Source organism: Gekko japonicus, unplaced genomic scaffold (genome assembly GCF_001447785.1).
Source record: "Gekko japonicus isolate JY-2015 unplaced genomic scaffold, Gekko_japonicus_V1.1 scaffold26, whole genome shotgun sequence".
In the NCBI taxonomy this organism is placed as follows: Eukaryota; Metazoa; Chordata; class Lepidosauria; order Squamata; family Gekkonidae; genus Gekko; species Gekko japonicus.
In genome coordinates, this window is record NW_015174844.1 from 2757316 (window position 1) to 2780574 (window position 23259).

Here is a 23259-nt window from a genome sequence, read left to right on the forward strand (position 1 = left end):
CCTTTCCTTCTCTTCCTGGTACTCTCCATATAAGGAGAAAGAGAAACAAACTTGTTTTGGCTACTGTATTACATTCCTGTGGTTTCTGCTGGGTTTATAGTTGTGAAAAGAGGTTTTCCTAATATCTAGTATATTTCAGTGTTTTCCAAAATAAGCCTGTTGCAATAGCAATAACAATACTTGGTGGGGAGGGGGAAGTTAACTGTGGCCCTGTTCACACGAGTGGTTTTGGGCCGGGAGAGGGACGGATCGGGACCGCAGCAAAATCTGATCGTGCCGGGGAGCAACGGCGCGCGGCTCACGGGATCCGTGGGATCCTGCCCGCAGCGTCTCTATTTTGGTGCGGCTCTAATTAGCCGCACTTTCACCGGTGTTTTCCCTGCTGTGTGGCAGGGGCCTGTATTTCTGGTTGCTGTGTTTTCCTTTCCTTTTCTCCCTTTGACACGAAAGGACTCTTTGATCTTGTCACTGATTATTGCTTAGAGATGGCTGGGGCTAATAAACCTCCTAAAATACCATCAAATTCACCAGGTATACCCAGATCAGCTGTTTCCAGCATACCATCCGCATCCATGAAGGATCTTCAACTTCTTATTGAAGAAACAATAAAAGATTCAATTTCAGAAGCAGTAGACCCAATTAAAGAAGCAATGAAGGACATGTCACAACAACTTTCAAATCAGATGCAAGGTCTACAGAAACAAATTGCAGATAACACACAGAAATTAATAGAATTAAACAAAACAATTGAAAAGATGGATATTAAGACAAAAGAAATGGAGTCCAAACTACAAGCAACAGATACTAAACAGACCCATTTGTAGCAAGATTTGATTAGATTACAGATAGATAAAGCGGCTTTTATATTAAGATTCCAAAATATTCCAGAAGAGCAAGATGAAGACATCAGAAGGAAGATGGCTCGTATTCTAGCAGAATATATGAAAACAGAAGAGGTAGAGAAAGTACTGGGTGAGCTTGATTTGGTTTTCAGAATGAATTCTGTGTATGCCAGGAACAACCAGCTACCCAGGGAAGTCCACGCGAGATTCCATAAAAGAATATTCAGAGATGAAATTTTAAAGACTTCAAACAGAACACCATTGGTGATATATAACAATGAAATAAAGATTTTGAAGGAGATCCCATGGAGAGTCAGAGAAAGAAGAAGAGAATACTTGGAAGTTACAGCAACATTAAGGAAAAATGAAATTTCCTACATATGGCTCCTCCTAGAAGGTCTAATTTTTTCTTACAGAGGCAAAAAATATAGAATTACCTTGATACTCAAGGCAGAAGACTTTTTAAAGAAGCATGGAGCAGAACTCCAAACTGAAGAAACAAATTAAGAGACAGAAGAGGAAGAAGAAGGCCTCCCGCAAGGAGCTTCAGGGACTTCAGCAACAGGTAAGAAAAGCCCTAAGAAATCTAAATACCCAAAGACCACCCCAGCTGTTACAAGGAGACAAGCGAGAGAATCCAGATGTGCGACCACAGAATCAAGATGAATAAAAGTAAAACAGGAATTATTTCTATAAATGTCAATGGACTAAATTCTCCCCAAAAAAGAAGACAGATTTTTCAACAATTAAAAACCCCCAACTTTCTGCCTCCCAGAGACCCATATTAGGAAAGCTGACCAAAAATATATTGAAATCCAAAAGTTTGGTAAAACCTTCAGTGCTTCAGAGAGAAAAAAAGAGAGAGAGGTGTAGTGACTTACGTAAAGGATCATCTTCAACCAGAAATGATATATGCCTCTCAAGATGGGTGTATTTTAATGGTCCAAATACAAAGACAAAACAAGAAGACCCTTCTTGTTAACATCTATGCACCAAACCAACATAAAGAAAAGTTTTATAAATCTCTAGAAGACTTTTGAATAGATTCTTTTGAATTATGGTGCTGGAGAAGACTCTTGATAGTCCCCTGGACTGCAAGGAGATCAAATCAGTCAATCCTAAAATAAATCAACCCTGACTGTTACCTGGTAGGCCAAAGCAGGAGCTCAAATACTTTGGCCACCAAATGAGAAGGGAGCACTCACTGGAGAAGACCCTGATGCTGGGAAAGATTGAAGGTCAAAGAAGAAGGGGACGGCAAAGGATGAGATGGTTAGACAGTGTTATCGAGGCAACGAACATGGAATTAAGCAAACTCTGGAGCACGATGGAAGACAGGAGAGCCTGGCGTGATGTGGTCCATGAGATCGCAAAGAGTTGGACTCGACTGTGCAACTGAACAACAACAATGACAAGAAGACTTGATTTCTAATCAGGACTACCAAGAGATTTGTATAATTGGAGACTTCAGTGCGGTATTTGACAGAACTCAAGACAGAAAAACTGCTAAGAAACAGAAACGGAAAAGAGGATATGAACTTCCTCCAGCCTTTTATCAACTAATGGAAGAGAATAATTGTATAGATGCATGGAAAGCTAGAAACCCACATAAACAAGATTACACTTTTTACTCAGCAAGACACAGTTCTTGGTCAAGGATAGACATGTGTTGGATCTCAGCTACAATGACCAATGACATTTTAGAAGCTGAAATACAACCTCAAACATTTGCAGACCATAACCCGATCACCCTTGAACTCCAAGACATTCCCAAAAGGAATAGATGAAAGTTGAATATGGCAATCTTAAAAAATGAAAGTTTTGTAAAGGAATCCAAGAAAGAATTCTATTTTTTTTAAAAAGAAACATACAGCCTGGGATTTCTATAAATATTGTTTGGGATGCCTTTAAAGATTTTTTGAGAGGATGGATGATAAAAGAAGCAACATTCAGGAAAAAAATAAAGACTTGAAAACTCCTGAAATAGAATGAGGAACTTTTTTAAAAAAGATTTTTTTAAATTTATTTTCAGAAACATACCCACAACAAACATACATAAAACATAAATGGGGGTATTAATTTCATGTCTTGTGCTGTGCAACCTACCCACTGAACTACAGGACATTCTGCCTACTGTTTATGTAGTACTTTAGGGGGTTGTGCTTGGATGGAGGGGAGGGGGGTTGGCCGCTGCTGGGGAGGGGGGTGGTTGGTTGTAGCTGTAGGTGGCATCCTGTGCTCCAGTGGGGCTTTTGGGCAGGGCCACACTTGTGGGGGGTGGATGTTTTGGATTTTCCATTGTATGGACACGTACAGACCACGCCCTGGTTTTTGAGGCTGTAAATTTATGCCAGTTTGGTTGGGACATTCCTGGGCTGATGCAGCTTAGGTATCCCACTAACTCCTGCCACACTCCTGGGGCGGTCCTTTTCTTGGCAGGTCAGAGTCTTGTGCTGGCATTGTTCTGCAGAGATACACAGGCGTAGTGCCTAGTTTTCTCCCTGTGTATCCCCCCCCCATGACTGCAGTGTAAGCTTAGTTTGTTTAGTTGCTGCAACCCTACAGAAGTCAGAGGGGAAAACTTTTTTCCTACTTGTAAATTTTTTTAAAAATAAATTTTTATTTATTTATTTATTTATTTGTTAGATATATACCCTGCCTTCCCTGCCAAGGCTTTCATGCAACATTTGCTTTGGTGAGAAGTGTCAAATTATATTAACCTCAGAGGATATTACATTTCACCATGTCTGTCAGCCTGCTTGGATTCATATCCCTATGAGATGGTTACCTCTACTTGCTGATAAGGACCCACCCACCCCGCAAAAACCCTCCAACCTAGCAGTTGTACAATTTTTTACTCCTTTTGTCTGTTGGGTAATAAATAATTTATAATAACTACTGCTCAAAATCTATGCATCATAGAGTTTTTATTGAAGGAAAGGACTATTTGAATGAACTGTATGGTTTTCTTCTTTCAGGCAGCTATACAATATTCATTTCTTTCTTTGGTGGAGTTTCTAGTAAATTATAAATTACAGCTACCCAAATTGTAATAATTACAGCAGTGATGGAGTTCAGTCTCAAGACGTATGAGCCATGCTACTCCTTTTTCTTTTCCATACCTGACCTGGATAGCTTAGGCTAGTCAGCTCTTGAAAGCTAAGCAGGGTCGTCCGTGGCTAGTATTTGGATGGGCGACCTCCAGGGAATACCAAGGTTGTGATGCAGAGGCAGGCCACAGCAAACCACCTCTGAAATGCCTCTTGCCTTAAAAAAGAGTCTTGCTCGCCACCTAGTGGTGCATAACTTCTGGCTGCCAGGCAATCTTAGGGTCTTCTGGCTATACTATACACACTGCCATATGATAATGATTAATTATTATTCTTCTTTCTATTGGGGTCTTTGTAATTCTCATGTGGCTTCTCCTGTTTATAGTCAGCCACACTGCTGTGCTACAACCCACTAGAGAGGTTTGCAGGGAGATTTTCTTCTGGTGGAGGAGTGTGGCTCCCATTAGAGAAAATTCTTTTTTCCATTCTGTCACTGCCATCTGAAGGAAACATTTACTTTTGTGGGGGATAGATTGGGAGGGTATGTGGGTGGGATGTTAGGCGTCTGCGATATTGCATGTTTATGATTGTGCAAAAGTGAACATAAGAACATAAGTGAAGTCAGTGTTGGATCAGGCCAATTGCCCATCTAGAACAACACTCTGTCACACAGTGGCAAAAAATACCAGGTGCCATAAGGAGGTCCAGCAGTGGGGCCAGGACACTAGAAGCCCTTCCACTGTTGCCCCCTCCCCAAGCACCAAGAATACAGTGCATCACTTGCCCCACCAAGAGTTCCTATCTATACCTTGTGGCTAATAGCCACTGATGGACCTCTGCTCCATATGTTTACCCAACTCCCTCTTAAAGCTGTCCATGCTTATAGCTGCCACCACCTCCTGTGGCAGTGAATTTCATGTGTTAATCACTCTTTGGGTGAAGAAGTACTTCCTTTTATCTGTTCTAACCCGACTGCTCATTGAGTGTCCATGAGTTCTTGTATTGTGAGAAAGGGAGAAAAGTACTTCTTTCTCTACCTGCTCTATCCCATGCATAATCTTATAAATCTTGATCATGTCACCCCTCATCCGTTGTTTCTTCAACCTAAAGAGCCCCAAGCGTTTTAACCTTTCTTCATAGGGAAAATGTTCCAACCCTTTTATCATTTTAGTTGCCCTTTTCTGCACTTTTTCCAATGGTATAATATCCTTTTTGAGGTGTGGTGACCAGAACTGTACACAGTACTCCAAATGAGGTTGCACCATTGATTTATACAGGGGCATTATGATACTGGCTAATTTGTTTTCAATTCCCTTCCTAATAATCCCCAGCATAGCTTTGGCCTTTTTTTATTGCAGTTGCACACTGTCTAGACATTTTCATTGAGTTATCTACTGCGACTCCAAGATCTCTCTCTTGGTCAGTCTCTGCCAGTTCAGACCCCATCAATGTGTATTTATATTTAGGATTTTTAGCGCCAAACTGCTTACTCCCAACTCCAAATCATTAATGAACAAGTTAAAAAGCATCGGACAGAGTACTGATCCATGTGGAACCCCACTGCTTACCACCCTCCACTGAGAAAATTGCCCATTTATACTCACTCTCTGTTTCCTATTAATTAGCCAGTTTTTGATCCACAAGAGGACTTGTCCTTTTATCCCGTGACCATTGAGCTTAAGTAGGAGCCTTTGATGAGGAACTTTATCAAAAGCTTTCTGGAAGTCAAGGTAAACAACATCTATTGGGTCCCCCTTGTCCACATTTTGTTCACTCCCTCAAAAACACTTAACAGGTTAGTGAGACAAGATCTTCCCTTACAGAACCCATGCTGAGTCTGCCTCAATAGTTTTTGTTCATCAATGTGTCTACTAATTCTCTCCTTAATAACAGTTTCTACCAACTTACCCGGTATCAATGTCAGACTGACTGGCCTGTAATTTCCCAGATCTCCTCTGGAACCCTTTTTAAAGATGGGAGTGACAGTAGCTCAGGAATGGAGGCAGATTTTAATGAAAGATTACATATTTTTGTCAGGAGATCCACAAGTTCACAGTTGAATTCTTTCAGAACTCTTGGATGTATGCCATCCGGGCCTGGTGATTTATCGGTTTTTAAGTAGTCTATCAGTCGTAGGACCTTCTCTCTCGTCACCTCAATCTGACTCAAGCCTTTCAACACCCCTCCCGAAATCAGTGGTTCAGACATGATTGTACAAAAGTGCACATATCTCTTTAGAAGAAGAAGAAGAGATTGGATTTATACCTCGCCCTTTATTTGGAGTCTCAGAGTGGCTTACAACCTCCTTTACTGTGCTGATTTGGCTGGTAGCCGCCAAGGCGATAAGCTAGAGGCTGAAGACACAAGCCGGAATCAAGGTCAGTGAGAAAGCCAAAGGTCTGATAGCCGTGAAGTCGTTTCAAGAATGCAGGTTTCCAAAGGCAAGGAGCGACTGCTGCACACTCAGAAGCAGGTCCGATTTTGCAGAGTTGTTGCCGCACTGGGGCAGGTGCACCAAGGGGTTTTAAACAGATCCTCCCTCCCTTTGGAGTTGAGTCTGCAGAGGCTTACAACTCCTCTCGTTGACGTTGCTGGAGCTGCAGCCTGGCACTTCTTCTTCGTTCCTGCAAAGTCAGCCTCTGCCGTGCCCTACATTTGGGGCACTCAGGGGAACTAGGCAGGGAGTCTGGCCTCGGGGTGTCTGCAGCTGGGGTTGCTGGCCCCGACTCAGGAATGGTCTCGCCTCCTGGCTGCACCTCTTGTGCAGTTGCTGGGGACTCTTCCTCCTCAAGTACTGCTAAGGGTTCTTCCTCTGGGCTGTCTCTAGAGGAGGCTAAGTTGTTCCCTGCCTCTTCCTCATCTGAGGAGGAGTCAGCCTCAGCCATACCCGTACCCATGACACTTCCCCTCCCCACAACAGATATCTTGTGAGCAGTATTCCCTCTTAGCTGAGTTAGTGTGAGCTAGCTCACAGTTTTTTAGCCTCCAGCTCACACATTTTCGTCTTAGCTCAGGAAGGATGGCTCCAGAGCAAACTAATTTATGCAGTAGCCAAATCGCTCACTCACAACTTTAATGCCAGTAGCTCACAAAGTAGAATTTTTGCTCACAAGACTCCACAGCTTAGAGGGAACATTGCCAAGCTGTGAGGTAGGTGGGGCTGAGAGAGCTCTTTCGAGGACTGCTCTTGAGAGAACAGCTCTGAGAGAACTTGTGACTGACCCAAGGTTACACCAGCAGCTGTATGTGGAGGAGTGGGGACTCAAACTCGGCTCTCCCACATTAGAGTCTGTGCTCTTAACCACTACACCAAACTGGCTTTAGGGCAATGTGATTATTACATTTAAAAGTTCTCAGCTTCCCCCCCCCCCAGTTATATTTACTTGCTTGTCATCCCTTAAAACTTTAATTAGTTGTTTCATTTTTTCTCTTCTTAGTTTATATAACAACCTAGATGGTTTATTAGCGTGTTCAAAATAGTACTGCTTCGTATATTCCAATTCCTTGGCTATTTCTTGTGTTAGCATTAGATTCAATTGATGTTGTAATAATTTTAATTTTGACTTTATTTGTTCAATATTTCTGCCCTTCTTCAGTTTGTCTTCTTCTTGTTTAATTTGTTTTACCCGATTTGTTTTACCCGATATTCTTTTGTTGTTGTTTTCTCCACGCTTCTTCATTGATAAATATTCCTCGTAGATAAGCTTTAAATGCATCCCATATTATCAATATAGATTTTTCTAATTGGGTATTTCTTTCAAAAAATTCCTTAAGTTCTATCTTAGTTTTTTCCACAAATTGTTTTTTATTTATCAATTTTTTGTTCATGAACCATCTTGACTTATTCTGAGTGTCTTGTAATGATATCCTAATTGGGTTGTGATCGGCAAAAGTATTCGGAAGTATTTCTATTTCTTTAACTTCGTTAATTAATGTAATTGAAGCCCATACCATATTAATTCTTGACCAAGAGTTGTGTCTACTTGAATAAAAAGTTAAGTCCTTTTTCTCCAAATTTCTCACTCTGCTAATTCCAGAAAAGACCTTGGCAGGGTATTACCCCCTCTCTTGTTTCCCCCCCCATTCTTTCTATCTACTTTAGTATCAAAAACTGCATTGAAATCACCTATTATGCATAGTTCATCGTATACCTGGGATGATATTGTTTCTTGTAGCAATTTATAGAATTTCTCCTGGTTTTGATTAGGGGCATAAATATTTACTATCATCATTTTCTTATTTTTTTGGGTCAGAGTCATTGCGACTATTCTCCCATCTGTTGATGCGAATAAATTCCGGATTCAAATATTCTTTAACATAAATTGCAACTCTTTTCTTTTTCTCATCCCCTGCAGAAAATACCAATCCTGTTTTTGTAGACTTTAAACATTTTACATCTTTTTTACATCTTTTTTTCTTATATGTGTCTCTTGTATACAAGCTATCTCTGAGAGAACTTGTGACTGACCCAAGGTTACACCAGCAGCTGTATGTGGAGGAGTGGGGACTCAAACTCGGTTCTCCCAGATTAGAGTCTGTGCTCTTAACCACTACACCAAACTGGCTTTAGGGCAATGTGATTATTACATTAAAAAGTTCTCACCTTGATTAAAAAAAAATGCAAAGGGAGAGAGTTTAAATTATATGTATGTGTCTAAGTATATTGTAAGGCAGAGATGTTCCGCCAAGCAAATGGTTGAGGGCAGCAACGGTTTGGCCAATTAGTTGCCTCCCCTCCACCATTGGGGGTTGAATTTGTACTGTGACACCATTTTGGTTGTATGTTTTTGTATATACCACCTGCTGTTTTAAGATTTTTGTATTTTATTTGTATATTTAGATTAATGGATTGTTTTTATGCTTTAATATAAATGTTGTACATCTCTCTGAGCCCACTCTGCGGGGACAGCGGTATAAATGTTTAATATATGTGTGTGTGTGTGAGAGAGAGTGACTGTATGTGTATGTGTATGTATACGCACACACACTTGCATGTTTGTGTGTGTTTATTAGGGTTGCCAAGTCTGTTTTACCTTGCGGCGGGGGGCTCCCAATTGGCGTCCCATTTGCAACTACACACACAGACATATGTCTGCATGTATAAGTGTGTGTATGTGTGTGTACATACACACACACACACACACACACACACTAGGGCAGCCAAGTCCCCCCGGGGGGCAGATAATCCCCTGCTTTGGAGGCCCGATTTCCGCCTCCACGGAATTGGGCCCCGGGGGGAACCCCACCCCGGCGTACACGTCAGCCGGATGGAACGTGATGACACCGGGCACGCTGGGGGCGGGGCCACAGCCATTTGAGGGGAAAACATAGAGTTTTCCCCCTCAAACATAGAGTTTTCACCTCAAATGGCTGTGGCCCCGCCCCCAGCGTGCCCGGCGTCATCACGTCACATCCGGCTGACGTACATGCCGGGGTGGGGTTTCCCCCGGGGCCCGATTCCGCAGCAGCGGAAATCGGGCCTCCAAAGTGGGGGATTATCCGCCCCCCAGGGGGACTTGGCAGCCCTAGTGTGTGTGTGTGTGTGTGTGTGTATGTACACACACATACACACACTTATACATGCAGACATATGTCTGTGTGTGTAGTTGCAAATGTGATGATGTATAAGGTATTTATAAGTTAACCAAAATAAGTCCTTTTATCTTCATATTATAAAATGCAGCATGTTAAAAAAATCTTTATTTTTCTAGAATGCCAGCTAATGAAAACAGAGAGACCAAAACCAAATACATTTATTATCCGATGTCTTCAGTGGACCACTGTGATAGAAAGGACTTTTCATGTAGATACACCAGAAGAACGGTGAGAAATAAAGCCAAGTGAGGATACTTGTTGTGTAGGTTAAGTTCTGTGAATAAAAGATTCACTACATCTTGTGTTTCAAGAATCCTAATTAAGACTTTTAAAATGTGATTTTTTTTCAGATTTTGTGTGCATTTATTTGAAAACATGGACAGGTTGCATAAGGTATTCCTAATTTACAACTAGCATCTTATATATCTAATACTATTTCAATTCTACCTCCAGATATTTGAATCTTGTTGCTTGTTTTAGACATAATTAAAGTTACTTATGAAGGTAGTGATTTATGTTTTGATAATTAACCATTAATGCTTTCTACACAAGGTGTAAGAAATATAGTTTCTGTCTAATGTAATATTGTGATTTATTGTAATTCATCATATGGTAAACTTTGGTACGTGATGTAAATTTTTTCATTTTGACATTATCATTCTTTTGCTACTGTACAAATGGTATATGAACCCCTCCATTCAGAAATTTAAATATAAGGTTTTTCCACCTTGATCCTCAATATATTACCTGAAGTAAATCCCATTGAGATCAATTAGATTTACTTTCATCAGGACATGTATTTTGCATCAGTGTGATACTGAGTAGAACTGCTTGTGCAGTGCAGTATCAATTTCAGAAAAAGTCATGCACATTTTGAGGCTGATGTAGTCAGTCCCTCATGCAAGATGTTAATCATGTGGCTTCCCACGGGCATTGTTCTCCATTTGTGGAAGGGTGGACAGTTGGGAAGGGGTTGGTAATGGGAAACTCCCACATCCCGAATAGGAGTAAATGAAGATAATGAAGCAGGTATCTAGAGGGTCACTCGATATCTTAATTCAGGGGTCCCCATGCCTATGGGTGCCATGGTACCCACTGACACTTTTCCTGGTGCCCACCAAGTGTTCTTAGAAATTGGCAGGGCCAGATGGAGCTTTGCCCAACAAGGCTTTTGAGTCGCCGTGCAGCTTTTAAAAAATATGTCTTCAGCAGGACTGCTGCCACCACAGCATAAGAATTTTCACTGTGTGACTGAAGTTAGCTGCAGTAACTATTTTGTGGCTGGCTCTGCCTCCTGTGGCATTTATGTTATGGCAGCCGTTTTGTGGCTGTGTCTGCCATGCTGTGTCATAATTCCAGAGGTGCCCATAAGCTAGAAAACCCATGTCTTAATGCAACGTGAGTACTGTAGTAACTGTAGAAAGTACTGTGAGAGTATGAGCCTTTTGATATAGTATACGCTACTAGCACTTGAACTTTGAGTATGCAGTCTGTTCACTGATATCTAGCAAATGAGAGACCCAAGCTAAAGGAGGCATTTGCATTGCCATCAAAATTTTATTTCTTTATTTATTAAATAGATTTCTAGTCGCCACTCACCCAAAGGGTCTCGATGGTTGTGTTTATATGTGCTTATATATAGTTGTGTGCTTATATATGTGTGCTTACCTTTATCTTTTATAGTTCACACTGCGATCTGCCTTCATGCAGAGTTTTCTGGATAATCCCCCTTTATTGGCCTATGTATTTATGAGAGTTATTTATTAATAAACATGTCTTGTTTTGGATAGGGAAGAATGGACAGAAGCCATTCAAGCAGTAGCAGACAGGCTTCAAAGGCAGGAAGAGGAGAGAATGAATTGTAGTCCAACATCGCAAATTGATAATATAGGAGAAGAGGAGATGGATGCATCCACAACTCACCATAAAAGAAAGGTATGCCATAGTATAACTTCTATTGTTCCAGAATTTTAAAATAATAAGATGTAATTTTTTCTAACTATAGAAGTCATGATTTGGTGCTCAGCTGCTTATATAGGGGACAGAATAACAGAGTTTGGGGCTTGTTCCCATAGATAACACTCCATGTTATCATGTGCTCCACAATAACTTTATAGCTCCTTAATTGAGTGTATAATATATTTTTGTGATGGAGTTCAGCAGCATACGTGTGATCAAAGAGACTGAAGGGAGGGGGGAGATTCATGTATTCGTCATTGAGTGGAATAGTCTATTTAGTGCTGTTGTGAGTGTGGATTGCTACAGGTGCTGTATTGTAGCAGCTAGCTGAAAACTTGACAAACAGTACAAACTGCAGATGGAAATGGTTTTCAGAAGCCAAAGTGTAGGATAGACTTTTCTTAAGGCTAGTAATGACTGGTAAGTTTTCTGTCTTGGTAACATAAGGGAGCAATCCTGAACACATTTACTCAAAACTAAGTCCCATTTTATTCAGTGGGGCTTATTCCTGGGACAGTTAATGTTGTCAGATTTTTGTTTAGTTATTTGTAAAGGAAAATGTTAGAGAATCTTAATATCCAGCTGTGATATCAGTAGTAATGAAGATAATAATCAGTGCTCTTTGGGTACATGTTAATATTTAATAAATATATTATCTGTAGTACCATGACTATTCCATTTACTTTTTTGCCATATTAATGGTAACATATTATTTATTAACTAATATTAACTAATATATTGAAAAGATATTAAAGGCATCTGTGCTCAGCATTGTACCATATACTGTGGTTATACTATAGCTATACTTGATCTATAGACACATAAAATGTATTCTAACTTTTTTCTAGTATAGTTTTTTTGTCATCATAGATATATTGCATATTGTTAATGTTACACTTTAGCTTTGTCACATATTTCTATGCCAATGCCAATGATTTTTGTACCAGATGGGATTCTTTATAAGGAGAAGATAATCAGATTATGAAACAAATAGAAAGATGAGTTTGAATTCTAAGAAGTAAATCTATGAAAGAAACAAAATATATGGCAGTTGATTTAAATAAAAATTGCTTAGTCGTCATTACTTGAATTTTTGTTAGTTAGCATCTACCTTATATGAGCATAAAGTTATTAATTTCATATTCTGATTCTGTTGCTTATGAATTACATAATCAGATGTTCTGTTGTTTGCTGGCAAGCTGTGATATTGCCCTGTAACTAGGAGCCAGACCCAAACCAAGTACTGGTCCGACAGGAACTATTAGTACTGCAGGTGACTTACCATCATATTTGATACAATCGTACCACGAGCAAATGAAGAGGGGAAAGATACAAGCAAGGCATAATTTCACCTGCCACTGAAGACTATACCTTATTGACAAAAACAGTCCTATTGACATAACTATATTGTGTAGGATTTTTTTTTAATGAATACTCTTAATGATACAGCTTCCAGTGGAGGAACAGGTGGATGGGAAAGATCCAGTCCAGCCTACATGATTGAAGTTTTCACAAATTAGAGCTGTGTGAATAGCACTGTGGGAAACCAACTCTTTAAATAATGTGTTTGTAAAGGGAAAGCTTGGTCCAGTTCAGTCCTTTTTCAACCTGTCAGTTCTTTGTGGTTTCTGTACTGTTTCACATTAGAGTTCTGCGTATGTGCAGAACCAGTTACAGAGACTCTTGCCAGTGGGTAAACATTTTCGTTCCTTTCTGTTGAATGAAAGGTTTTCCACCATCTTTGTATGTTTCGATAGGTGCCATGAGCACCTCCGTGCATGGGTGTAAACTTTGGAGAGATGGTGGGGCTGAAGCCTCTAACAAAGCTTAGTGGCAGTGTTACACCCCCTGAGGTGCCAGGCAGCAGTGGCAAGCTCTCCATGTCATGGATCCAGAGGCTTAGTCTTCCTCTACTTTCACTGGTCTTGGACTTCACATGAGCAATAGGATAGCGAGGGTGGCTGTACTCCTCAGGTGAAGCAGCTCATCATGTTTCTTCTATATGTCATCAATACAAAGTGAAATGCTGCATAAGTTCACACAAAGAAATTAATGCTGAAATCCAATTTCCATGTTGTTTATAATTCTTGTATTTCAACAGGTGGACATCATCCAGACACCAGAGTGTCGACAAGATGTACAGAACGGGATGAACATCTCGAGTTTTGCCGTTCGTTTCGAGAACAATCTTTATCAAACTTCAATTTCCAGTGGTCCTTTCACAGTCTAATTCACCACTAAGGTATCCAAACATTCAGGAAGGCTTCTAACAGCTCTTATCACCAACCATTATTATTTCACTTAACAGTGAAAGAATAATACTCTGGTGTGATGTCCACCTGTTGAAATACAAAAATTAAAATCAACATGGAAATTGGATTTCAGCATTAATTTCTTTGTGTGAACTTATGCAGCATTTCACTTTGTATTGATGTTATATGTATTGCTGTGCCCTTAGTTTCTGTTCTTCTATATGTCAACCACCTCCTGGATGCATGCTTAACAATGTGACATCTAAGTGGGTTATCATATCCAGCCTCTCCTTCTTTCTGCTACACTGCTGCTGAAGTACAGAACATTTTTTCAACCCTACCTGCACCAAGATGTAGAACTATTTCCTTAACAATATGCCAGAAATTACCCTTGTTGTCTCTTAATTTTTCCACATTAACTTGATATTCATACTTTCAGACAAAATATAACAGAACTGTACAGAAATAATTCTACTGAACATTCAGACTATGTATAGTTAGTTGTAGATTTTCCGGGCTGTGTGGCCGTGGTCTTGGCACTGTGTAGTACCTGACGTTTCATGTAGTTACTTTAAAAAAGTGATGGGCTCCCTAATTAATAATAAGGTTGAGATATTATTAGTATGAATCTGAGCAAATGTTTCTGTCTAAGCAATAACAGCTTGTGATATGCTAGCATCATCTACTGGATATAAGAGAAAGCAGCAGGTAGATAAATCTTACTTGGCCATAAGCCAATAAGATACTGAGCTGGGGCAAGTTTGCTATCTGGCCTCAAGGAAAGATCAAAATCCCTTTCTCATATGGAGAGTAGGAACACTCCAACCACTGGAATCACTTTGGCAGTTCAACCAAGGAAGAATTTGACCAAAGAACCACCTTCAACTTGGAGTACTGTCACTAAGGATAACTTGCAACCCCAAATGTAGCATCAGAGCCTCCCTCCCCCATTTTCCAGGATCACAACAGGGAAAAGGTAATCACGCTTTCTCATAAATACATTTTACTTGAAAGCAATGACTTCCTACCTGGATGCAAACATACAGACCTGGAAACGTAGGTCAGTGGGTTCAGAAAAGGTACAACTGCATAGGGTTGCACAGTTAGAGGTATATTCATAGTAATTTTTAATGATAATAGTGAGAACCTCAGTGTATTAGTAATGGTATGCTGTGTTGCTTTTATATTTTAGTAACCATATGCTTTCAGGTATCTATTTGAAGCTGAACAATATCCCATGTATTTGTCAATTTACTTCATTTATAGTTTACCTTTCTTGCTGAGATTCAAGGCAGGTTATAACTCAAAGCAATGCAGTAAGAACAGTATAATACATACAACGAAATTGTAGTGTAGTGCACTAAAACAGTAAAATACACACAGTACAGCAGGCATTACGAGACTACAGAAAAATGCAGGAGAAACGTTATATACAATCAACAATATAATAAAGCTGGAGAACAATGTAATATACGGTACATAGCATAATATATACAATGGAGAATGCCCTAAATCCCACAGATGTTAGCTATATCCTGATTTGCTTTATGAAAATGCCCTTCTGAACAGTTCCATTGTACACATTCTATAGAATGGTAGGCATGTAGTAGCTAGAGGTGTGTAATTTTTTTAAACCAGTATTTTTCAGTTTGGGTCTATTGGACCTGAAAAAAAATGGGGATTTCTGAAAAATCTCAGATCCCAATATCAGTATGGTATTCAGATCTGGGATTTTTCAGAAATCCTGATTTTTTTCGGGTCCAATAGACCTGAGAAGTAAAAAACTGGTGGGGAAAAAACCCAGCTCAATCCTCAAGCTGACTTGGCTTCTCCTGCAATCCGATTTAAACCAGGCTGCAAGAGAAGCCAGCTCCAGGATCTGCCGTGCCACGGGGAGATCATGCTTCGCAGATCCTGGCTGGGATGTCTTCTCCTGTAGCCCAGTTTAAATCAGGCTACATGAGAAGCCAGCCCCAAGCCGAGCTTTAAACTTTAAAGGGACTGCAGTAGAAGCCTGACAAACAGCTGAGAGGTGGGAACAATCTACTACTGCCTCACTGCTGTTTTCTGATCTACCCAGTAATTCCTGAATATATCCAGGATTTTTCCAGGATTTTTTTTCCTGGTTTTCCCAAGAAAACCTGGATACATTTGGGAAGCCAAAATATACCCGAAAAATTTCAATATGGTATTATTTGGGCATATTTTTGGCTCGGGTAGATCTGAAAGCACCCCCCCTAGTGGTAGCCTTCTTGACCTCATTAGGCAGGCTAGTCTGGATGGTGGGAGCCACAACAGAGAATGCTTGGGTATGGGCAGCTGTGGTTCTTGCTTGTTTGCAGGATGGCACCTTCAGAAGGCTTTGCTCAGATGAGCAGAGCTGTTACATTGGAGCATACCAGGAGAGGTGGTCCTGCAGATATTAAGGTCCTAGACCATGAAGGACTTTGTAGGTGGCAATCAGTACCTTGAATTGCACCCAGTATCTAATTGGTAATCAATGGAACAACTCCTAAGTAGCAGGTGTCATATGCACACTCCGTATAGCTCCTAATAGCAGTTGAGCTGTGGTGTTCTATATCAGCTGGAGTTTCTGAGTTTTTTAAAAAGAGCAGACTATTGTAGGATCTGTTACCATAAACTAGCCACAGTGTTACTATGGCATGAATCTGCATCCATTGCCAGGTTGGTTAAGTCAAAGTGGTGAGCTATCCTCCAGGTTAAATGAAGTTGGAAGGAAACAGTTTTTGTACCTGAACCTATTTGTCCAATAATTCTATTGGGTCAAGTATAACTGCCAGTCAGCAAGAGTCAGTTGAAGCCCATTGAAATATGGAAAGCAGAGTACCATAAGAACATAATGAGCCTTGCTGGATCAGACCGAAGGCCCATCTAGTCCAGCATTCTGTTCACACAGTGGCCAACCAACAACTCCTAGGAAGCCCATAAACAGCAAGACTGCAACTGCATCCTCCTGCCTGTGCTCCCCAGCAACTGATTTAAAGAACCATATTCGTCTGGTAGGTATTTATTAAGATTAGTAGCCATTGATTGCCCAGTCCTCCATGAATTTGTCCACTCCTCTTTGTAAGCCCTTCAAGTTGGTGGCTATGACCACATCTTGTGTCAGTAAGTTCCACAAATTAACTATATGCTGTGTGAAGAAATACTTATTTTTGTCTATCCTGAATCTCCCACCCTTCAGCTTCAGTGGATGACCCCAGTTCTAGTACTGTGGGAGAGGGAGAAAAGTTTCTCCCTGTCCATCCTCTCCATGCCATGCATAATTTTACAAACCTTTACCGTGTCTCTCCTTACTCACCTTTTTTCTAGGCTAAACAGCCCTAAGTGTTTATTCGATCCTCATAGGGCAGCTGCTCTAGCCTCCTGATTATTTTGGTTGCTCTTTTCTGCACCTTTTCAAGCTCCACAATATCCTTTTTCAAGTGCAATGACCAGAATTGTACACAATATTCCAAGTGTGGTCTCCCTGTAGATTTGTAAAAGGGCAGTATGATAGTGGCAGTTTTATTCTCTGTTCCTGTTCCAATTATGGCCAGCATGGAATTTTTCACTGCAGCTGTATCCTGGGTTGACATTTAATCAAACTATCCACCACCACATAAAGGTCCCTTTCTTGGTCAGTTGCTGCCAACTCAGATTCCATCAGTGTATATGTGAAGTTGAGATTATTCACCCCAATATACATTAGTTACATTTGCTTACACTGAATTTCGTTTACCATTTTAATGCCCATTCCCCCAATCTGAAGATATCCTTTGGGAGCTCTTCATAATCAGTTTTTGTCTTAACCACCCTAAATAATTTGGTGTCATCTGCAAACTTGGCCACCTCACTACTGACCCCTGACTCTAGGTCATTTATGAACAAGTTGTAAAGCACTGGTCCCAGTACAGATCCCTGGGGGACCCCCCGCTGCTCACATCCCTCCATTGCGAGAACTGACCATTTATTCTTACTCTCTGCTTCCTGTTTTTTAGCCAATTTCCAACCCATAAGACTTGTCCGCTTATCCCATGACTCGGACGTTTACTCAGGAGTTGTTGGTGAGGGACTTGGTCAAAAGCCTTCTGGAAATCCAGATAAACAATGTCTACCGGCTCACTCCTGCCCACACATTTATTGACACTTTCAAAGAACTCTAAAAGGTTAGTGAGACAGGATTTACCTTTGCAGAAGCCATGTTGGTTTTTATTCAGCAGGGCTTGTCCTTCTATATGCCTGACAATTTTATCTTTAATAAAGCTTTCCCTCAATTTACCTAGAAGACGTTAAGCTAAACTGGCCAGTAATTTCCTGGAACACCCCCCTCCCCCGGATCCTTTTTTAAAAATGGGAGTTACATTAGCCACTCTCCAGTCCTCTGTACAGAGGCTGATCTTAGGAACATGTAGCATATCTTAGTTAGAAGATCAGCAGTTTCACATTTGAGTTCTTTAAGCGCTCTAGGATTGATACCATCTGGTCCTGCTGATTTGTTAGTTTGCAATTTGTCTATAAGTTGTAGAATTTCCTCCCTTGTCACCGCTGTTTGCCTAAGCTCCACATCATCCTCTCCTGAAAACATGCCTTCAAGAACAGGCATTACCTTATATCTTCAGCAGTGAAGACCAATGAGAAGAACTCATTTAGCTTCTCAGCAACCTCCTTTAGTACTCCATTAATTCCATTGTCATTCAATGGTCCAACTGCTTCCCTAGCTGGTTTCCTGTAACTAATGTATTTTAAGAATTCTTTATTGTTGGTCTTTGTGCTTGAAGCATTGCTTTCCATAAAATCCTTTTTTACATCCCTGTCTGTTTGCATTTCCTTTGTGCCAGTTTTTGTTTGTTTGTCTCTCTTAAGTTAACCTTCCAGTTTCCGAAGAAAGCCGTTTTCACTCTCATAGCTTCCCTCACCCCGCTTGTTAGCCATGCTGGTGACCCTCTAAACTTCATACTACATTTCCTGACCTGTGGTATATATTCTGAGCTTCCAGTATTGAGATTTTGAGTAACCCCCAATCCTTTTCAAGAGATTTGACTCTCTTGACTGTTCCTTTCAACTTTTAAACTAGATTTCCCATCTTAGAGAAGTTTCTTCTTTTGATGTCAAATATGACCATTTTGGAGTTCCCAGGCACTTTCCCATTTGATGCCATTATGATCACTGTTTCCATTCGGCTCAACTGCTTCCACATCTCACACTAGGTCTTTGGCAGCACCACTGAGGATTAAGTCCAGAGTCACTTCCCCATCTGTTTTGGTTCCAAGACCAGCTCTTCTACGGTGCGGTCATTTGGAATATCTAGAAATGTTACCTCTTTGGTGTGACTAGAACACACATTTAATATATGTATTTATTGAAATGTTGTACACTGCCCTGAGCCCTTTGGGGGAGGGTGGTGTATAAATTAAATAATGAATAAATACATACTCTAGTAAATATAAGGGTAGTTAAAGTCCACCCATTATTACAGTTCTCTCTCTGTTGGATGCCTCCGAGATTTCATTTTTCATCTCAAGGTAACTCTGAGTGTGTGATCAGGGGGCTGATGGCGTGTCAGAGTCCTAAATTACTTTTGGGGCCCGGTATTGTCACCCACAGCAACTCTGTGGAGGAGCTGGCCCATTTTAAGGTTTCCAGTTTGCTGGACATTGTGCCCTCCTTGACATACACAACAACACTTTCTCCAGTATGCCCTTCCCTGTCATTCCTATAGAGTTTGTATCTGGGGATCACTGTATCCCATTGGTTCTCTCTCTTCCACCAGTTTCAGTTGTGCTCACTGTATCTATGTAACTAAACACTTCAACTCCCCCATTTTGGGTTGGAGGCTTCTGTCATTTGCATAGAACCTCTTTTCTCTAGACATGTCTGGTGTGTGCCTTTTCTACTTTGGCCCTTTGGCCCGTTTGACTGGCTCGTCTACTTTATTCTCACTTTAGTGATCCACCTAATACCCATTTGTGCAATCAGAAGCAGTTCCCCTTTGTCCCCTTGGGACAAATCTGTCAGAACTGGATGCTTCTCAGCTTTTGTCAGCTTTCCCATGGGGTTTAGTTTAAAAGCTGCTGTGCTGCCATTTTATGTTATGTGCCACTGTCATGTTCCATTCTGGTTCAAGTGGAGCCCTTCCCTTTTGTACAGGCCTTACTTGTCCCCAAATGTTCCCAGTGCCTAACACATTTAAAGCCTTCTCTCTACACTATCATCTCATCCATGCATTGAGACTCCCCAGCTGTGCCCATCTAGCTGGCCCTGCATGTGAACAAGTAGCATTTTGGAGAAAGGTACCTTGGAGGTCCTGGTTTTTAGCCTCCTACCTAGCAGCTTAAATTTGGCTTCCAGGACCTCTCAACTACACTTCCCGCCATCATTGGTGGCAACATGCACCACAACCACTGACTCCTCCTTGATTTAAAGGACTTTCCCAGCAAGGAAAGGCACCCCCCCCTTCCTTCCATACTTGGGACTTTGTGTTTTGTTCTGTTAATTTTCTTTCAGTTAGGAAAGATTAACCATATATTTCCGCATGTTCTTACAGTGGCTATTTCCTATATCTAACAAGGGACATTCTTTTTCATAATTTTTTTTGTAAAACATTTCTCTAACTTATTCTCTATAATTTGCATACTCCCATTAAATCTCCTAATGTAGCATGGAGATTCTCTAGTGCTTATTTCATGTTAAAACCTTGTGAACCAATGTTGTCTTACAATCTGTATTTTCTTTCCTTCAGGGCATCCTTCTAGGAGTTGTTGCATCAACAGGGTGGGCAAATGTACTGTGTCTATAGCAACATGATGCTCTTCCTTTGATTGTATAGGGTAAAGCCATTTTACATTCCAGTATCAGCTTTCTTCTGAAAGTAGTCTGCAAATGTCATATTTTCCAGGATATAGGTCTTTCTAGACTTCTTTCCTAGCACTCAGGCTGAAAAGGAATGATCTCTTCATACACTGGAGGTTTGTAGAGATTTAGGTTTCTACTTGCAAAGAATTTCTTCATTCTAAAAAGATTGCAACCTGTTTGCTATGCCAGATATAAAAAGGGCTTGAGAAGATTCTCCTAGTCATACACATTATTGGCTGACCTCTACAATAACATTTGTTTCTGTCCAAGCAGGCTGTGCAGACTAGGGTAACAGTTCAACCCAGTAGGGCTGTAGCCACTTCCTTGAGAAAGATCATGGAAAAGAGGAAGAGGTTGGTGATGATGGGAGGAGAGGGGGGGACCATTCTGTCTTTATTCCAAGAATTCTATTCCTCCAGATTCCTTGAAATTTGTCAAAGGATTGTCAGACTAATAACTAGGAGTAAAGAATCCCAGATGGTATGAAGCTTGAAGAATCCACTTGTCCCTAGGTCTGAGCATTGTACCTCCTGACAATTTGACTGGGAGGATCTGCAACCAAACTCTCTTTTTCTGTCTCCTCTTTTCATAAAATTAAGAATCGCATGCCTAGTCAAGCTACCATGGAAGAGACCTTGGAAATCTCAGACTTATTCACAGCAAAGCAGTTATCTCCCTGCTTTCTCTTTGTATTTTGGCAAATGTGAGTGAAATTAGGCTTGCAGTGGGTGCAGACTTATCACATAACATAAATTTCAGAAAAAAGGGAAAAATTAGCTTCACTCACACAGGCAGTCATTGGTTACAAAAAATGAAGCATATAGTTTTGCAACAATTGATGAACAACATCTGAACAAAATCAAATAACATGAGTGATACATGCATCCTCTAGGCAGAATAATTTAAATGTTTACAGATATCTTATTCAGGTTCTGTTCTTGTCTTTACTTTTGTTGGCCCTTTTGTTGACCTATTTGCTTTCTGAAAGATCCAACATATTCTTCCGATCTGATTATATGCCCTGATCTGATCCTCTCCCCAAAGAACAGAAATTCTTTAAATAGACCCTTCCCTGTATTCCTCAGAGGATTCTGGCAGTCTTCTTTTTCTATGGACAGTTTTTGGGTACTTCAGGCAAGGGCTTCTTGTTCTTCTGGCTAACTCCATCAATACATAAATTATTATCCTGTCAGCTTTTGCAGAATGGAATCTAAAGGTACAAACTTGTTCTGCAACCCTATGCCTACCTGTAATAAAAGGTTTGAGTTAGCCTCTGTGTGTTCTGTGATTCCAAATTCAACATTCACCTGTAAAGTTGTATATTGTTACAGATACCACAGGGGAATTGTCATTTCACCTCATAACCCATTTTGATTGTGTCTAAAACTAGAAATTGGTCTGGAAGATGCATGTACAGCACCCAGGAAACCATCCTGAGGTTGTGGACCCAGGGTCAAGGAAGGGAGCAATGGTGATGGAGGAAGGACAGCAATGTAGACCCATTTGGAGGGAGCATTTGCCACAGCTCTTATTCAATACAACTGCAGGAGCATTGACACAGCATTGGGATGGATCCTGTACCTGCCTGCTGCCCAATAAAAACCTGCCCCCCCAGCCTGCCTGTTGGGGGGAGCCATAGAGTAGCAAAGCCCATGTCCCACATAGATGTTAAGCCACTGCATGGTGGTGAGAGCCAGCTGGCAGCCCCTGAGCTGGGCATGCCGGTGAATGACTCCACTGCCAAGACTGCTTGAGTCCCCAAAGCGGGGGAGGCAGACACACCGGCACAGCCTCCCCCCAAAGGATCTGTCCCAATGTCCAAACTGCCCAACTAAGCTGTGGGCATGTAATGCATTAACACCAGGAACAATATAAACCAAAATGCAACCCGTGACAACTGAAGCCGTGGGAGGGATTCCCGGAGCCTACTGAGGATGAGGCTCAGGCAGCAGCTCACTCAAAAAAGGAAGGGGAAGACCAGATCAAGAACTTTGGGTTTCATCTTCTACTGGAGCTCTGCCCTCCCCAGGCCAGCCTGGTAATGCAGTGATTGGGCAGCCTGGGATGGTGCCGAGCCCTCCCCCCCTCCAAGTTCTATGTGGCTGGCTTGGAGCCTGCAAAGACAGCCTTCCTCGCTTGCTCCTTGCCCAGGGCTGCAGATATGGCCCTTCAGTGAGTCAGGGCTGTTGCTTCTACAAGTCCAGTTTTATTATCTTCTATTTAATATGTATATTAAACCAGTAGATGACATTGTCAAAAGTTTTCTAGTAAGTTAGCATTGCTGTGCTGGTGTAACTCAACTGTGTCTTTGTGACCTACGCATACCGAAACAGCAGCAGAAACAAACTACATTTTAGTGGATAAGAATCAACAGGCTAAAAATGAATTCAGGCAAGATGGGAATTTTGTTAGATAGCTGAATTTAGTCTTATGCTAATGAATCAAGTTCTGTGAATTGATCAAGTTCTGTAAATGGAGCAAAAGCTTATGCAAGAGCTAGGAGGACGATTTCTATTGATCTACTTGTCTGACTGCAGCCCATTGTGATGCCTGACATTCTGTTCTGGATGGAACCATCTCTCAGCAGAAGCTTAGGAGAAGGGGCAAAGGGAAGGGCAAGATAGTAAAGACCCTAGTTACAACTCACTTTGATCATGGAAGTCTTGGTTCTAATCTGTGTATCTTTAAGACTGGTTTTTGAGTTGC

General features: G+C 41.0%; 1 protein-coding gene across 1 annotated transcript in view; it reads left to right on the plus strand.

The window, feature by feature from the left end:
- Positions 1 to 23259, plus strand: part of LOC107121519 (RAC-gamma serine/threonine-protein kinase) — a 208604-nt gene that overhangs the window by 142207 nt on the left and 43138 nt on the right. Inside the window, exons 4-6 of the mRNA XM_015424432.1 lie at positions 9604 to 9715; positions 11278 to 11422; positions 16106 to 16108. Of these exons, the coding sequence (XP_015279918.1) occupies positions 9604 to 9715; positions 11278 to 11422; positions 16106 to 16108 (260 nt within the window). The remainder of the gene's footprint in view (positions 1 to 9603; positions 9716 to 11277; positions 11423 to 16105; positions 16109 to 23259) is intronic.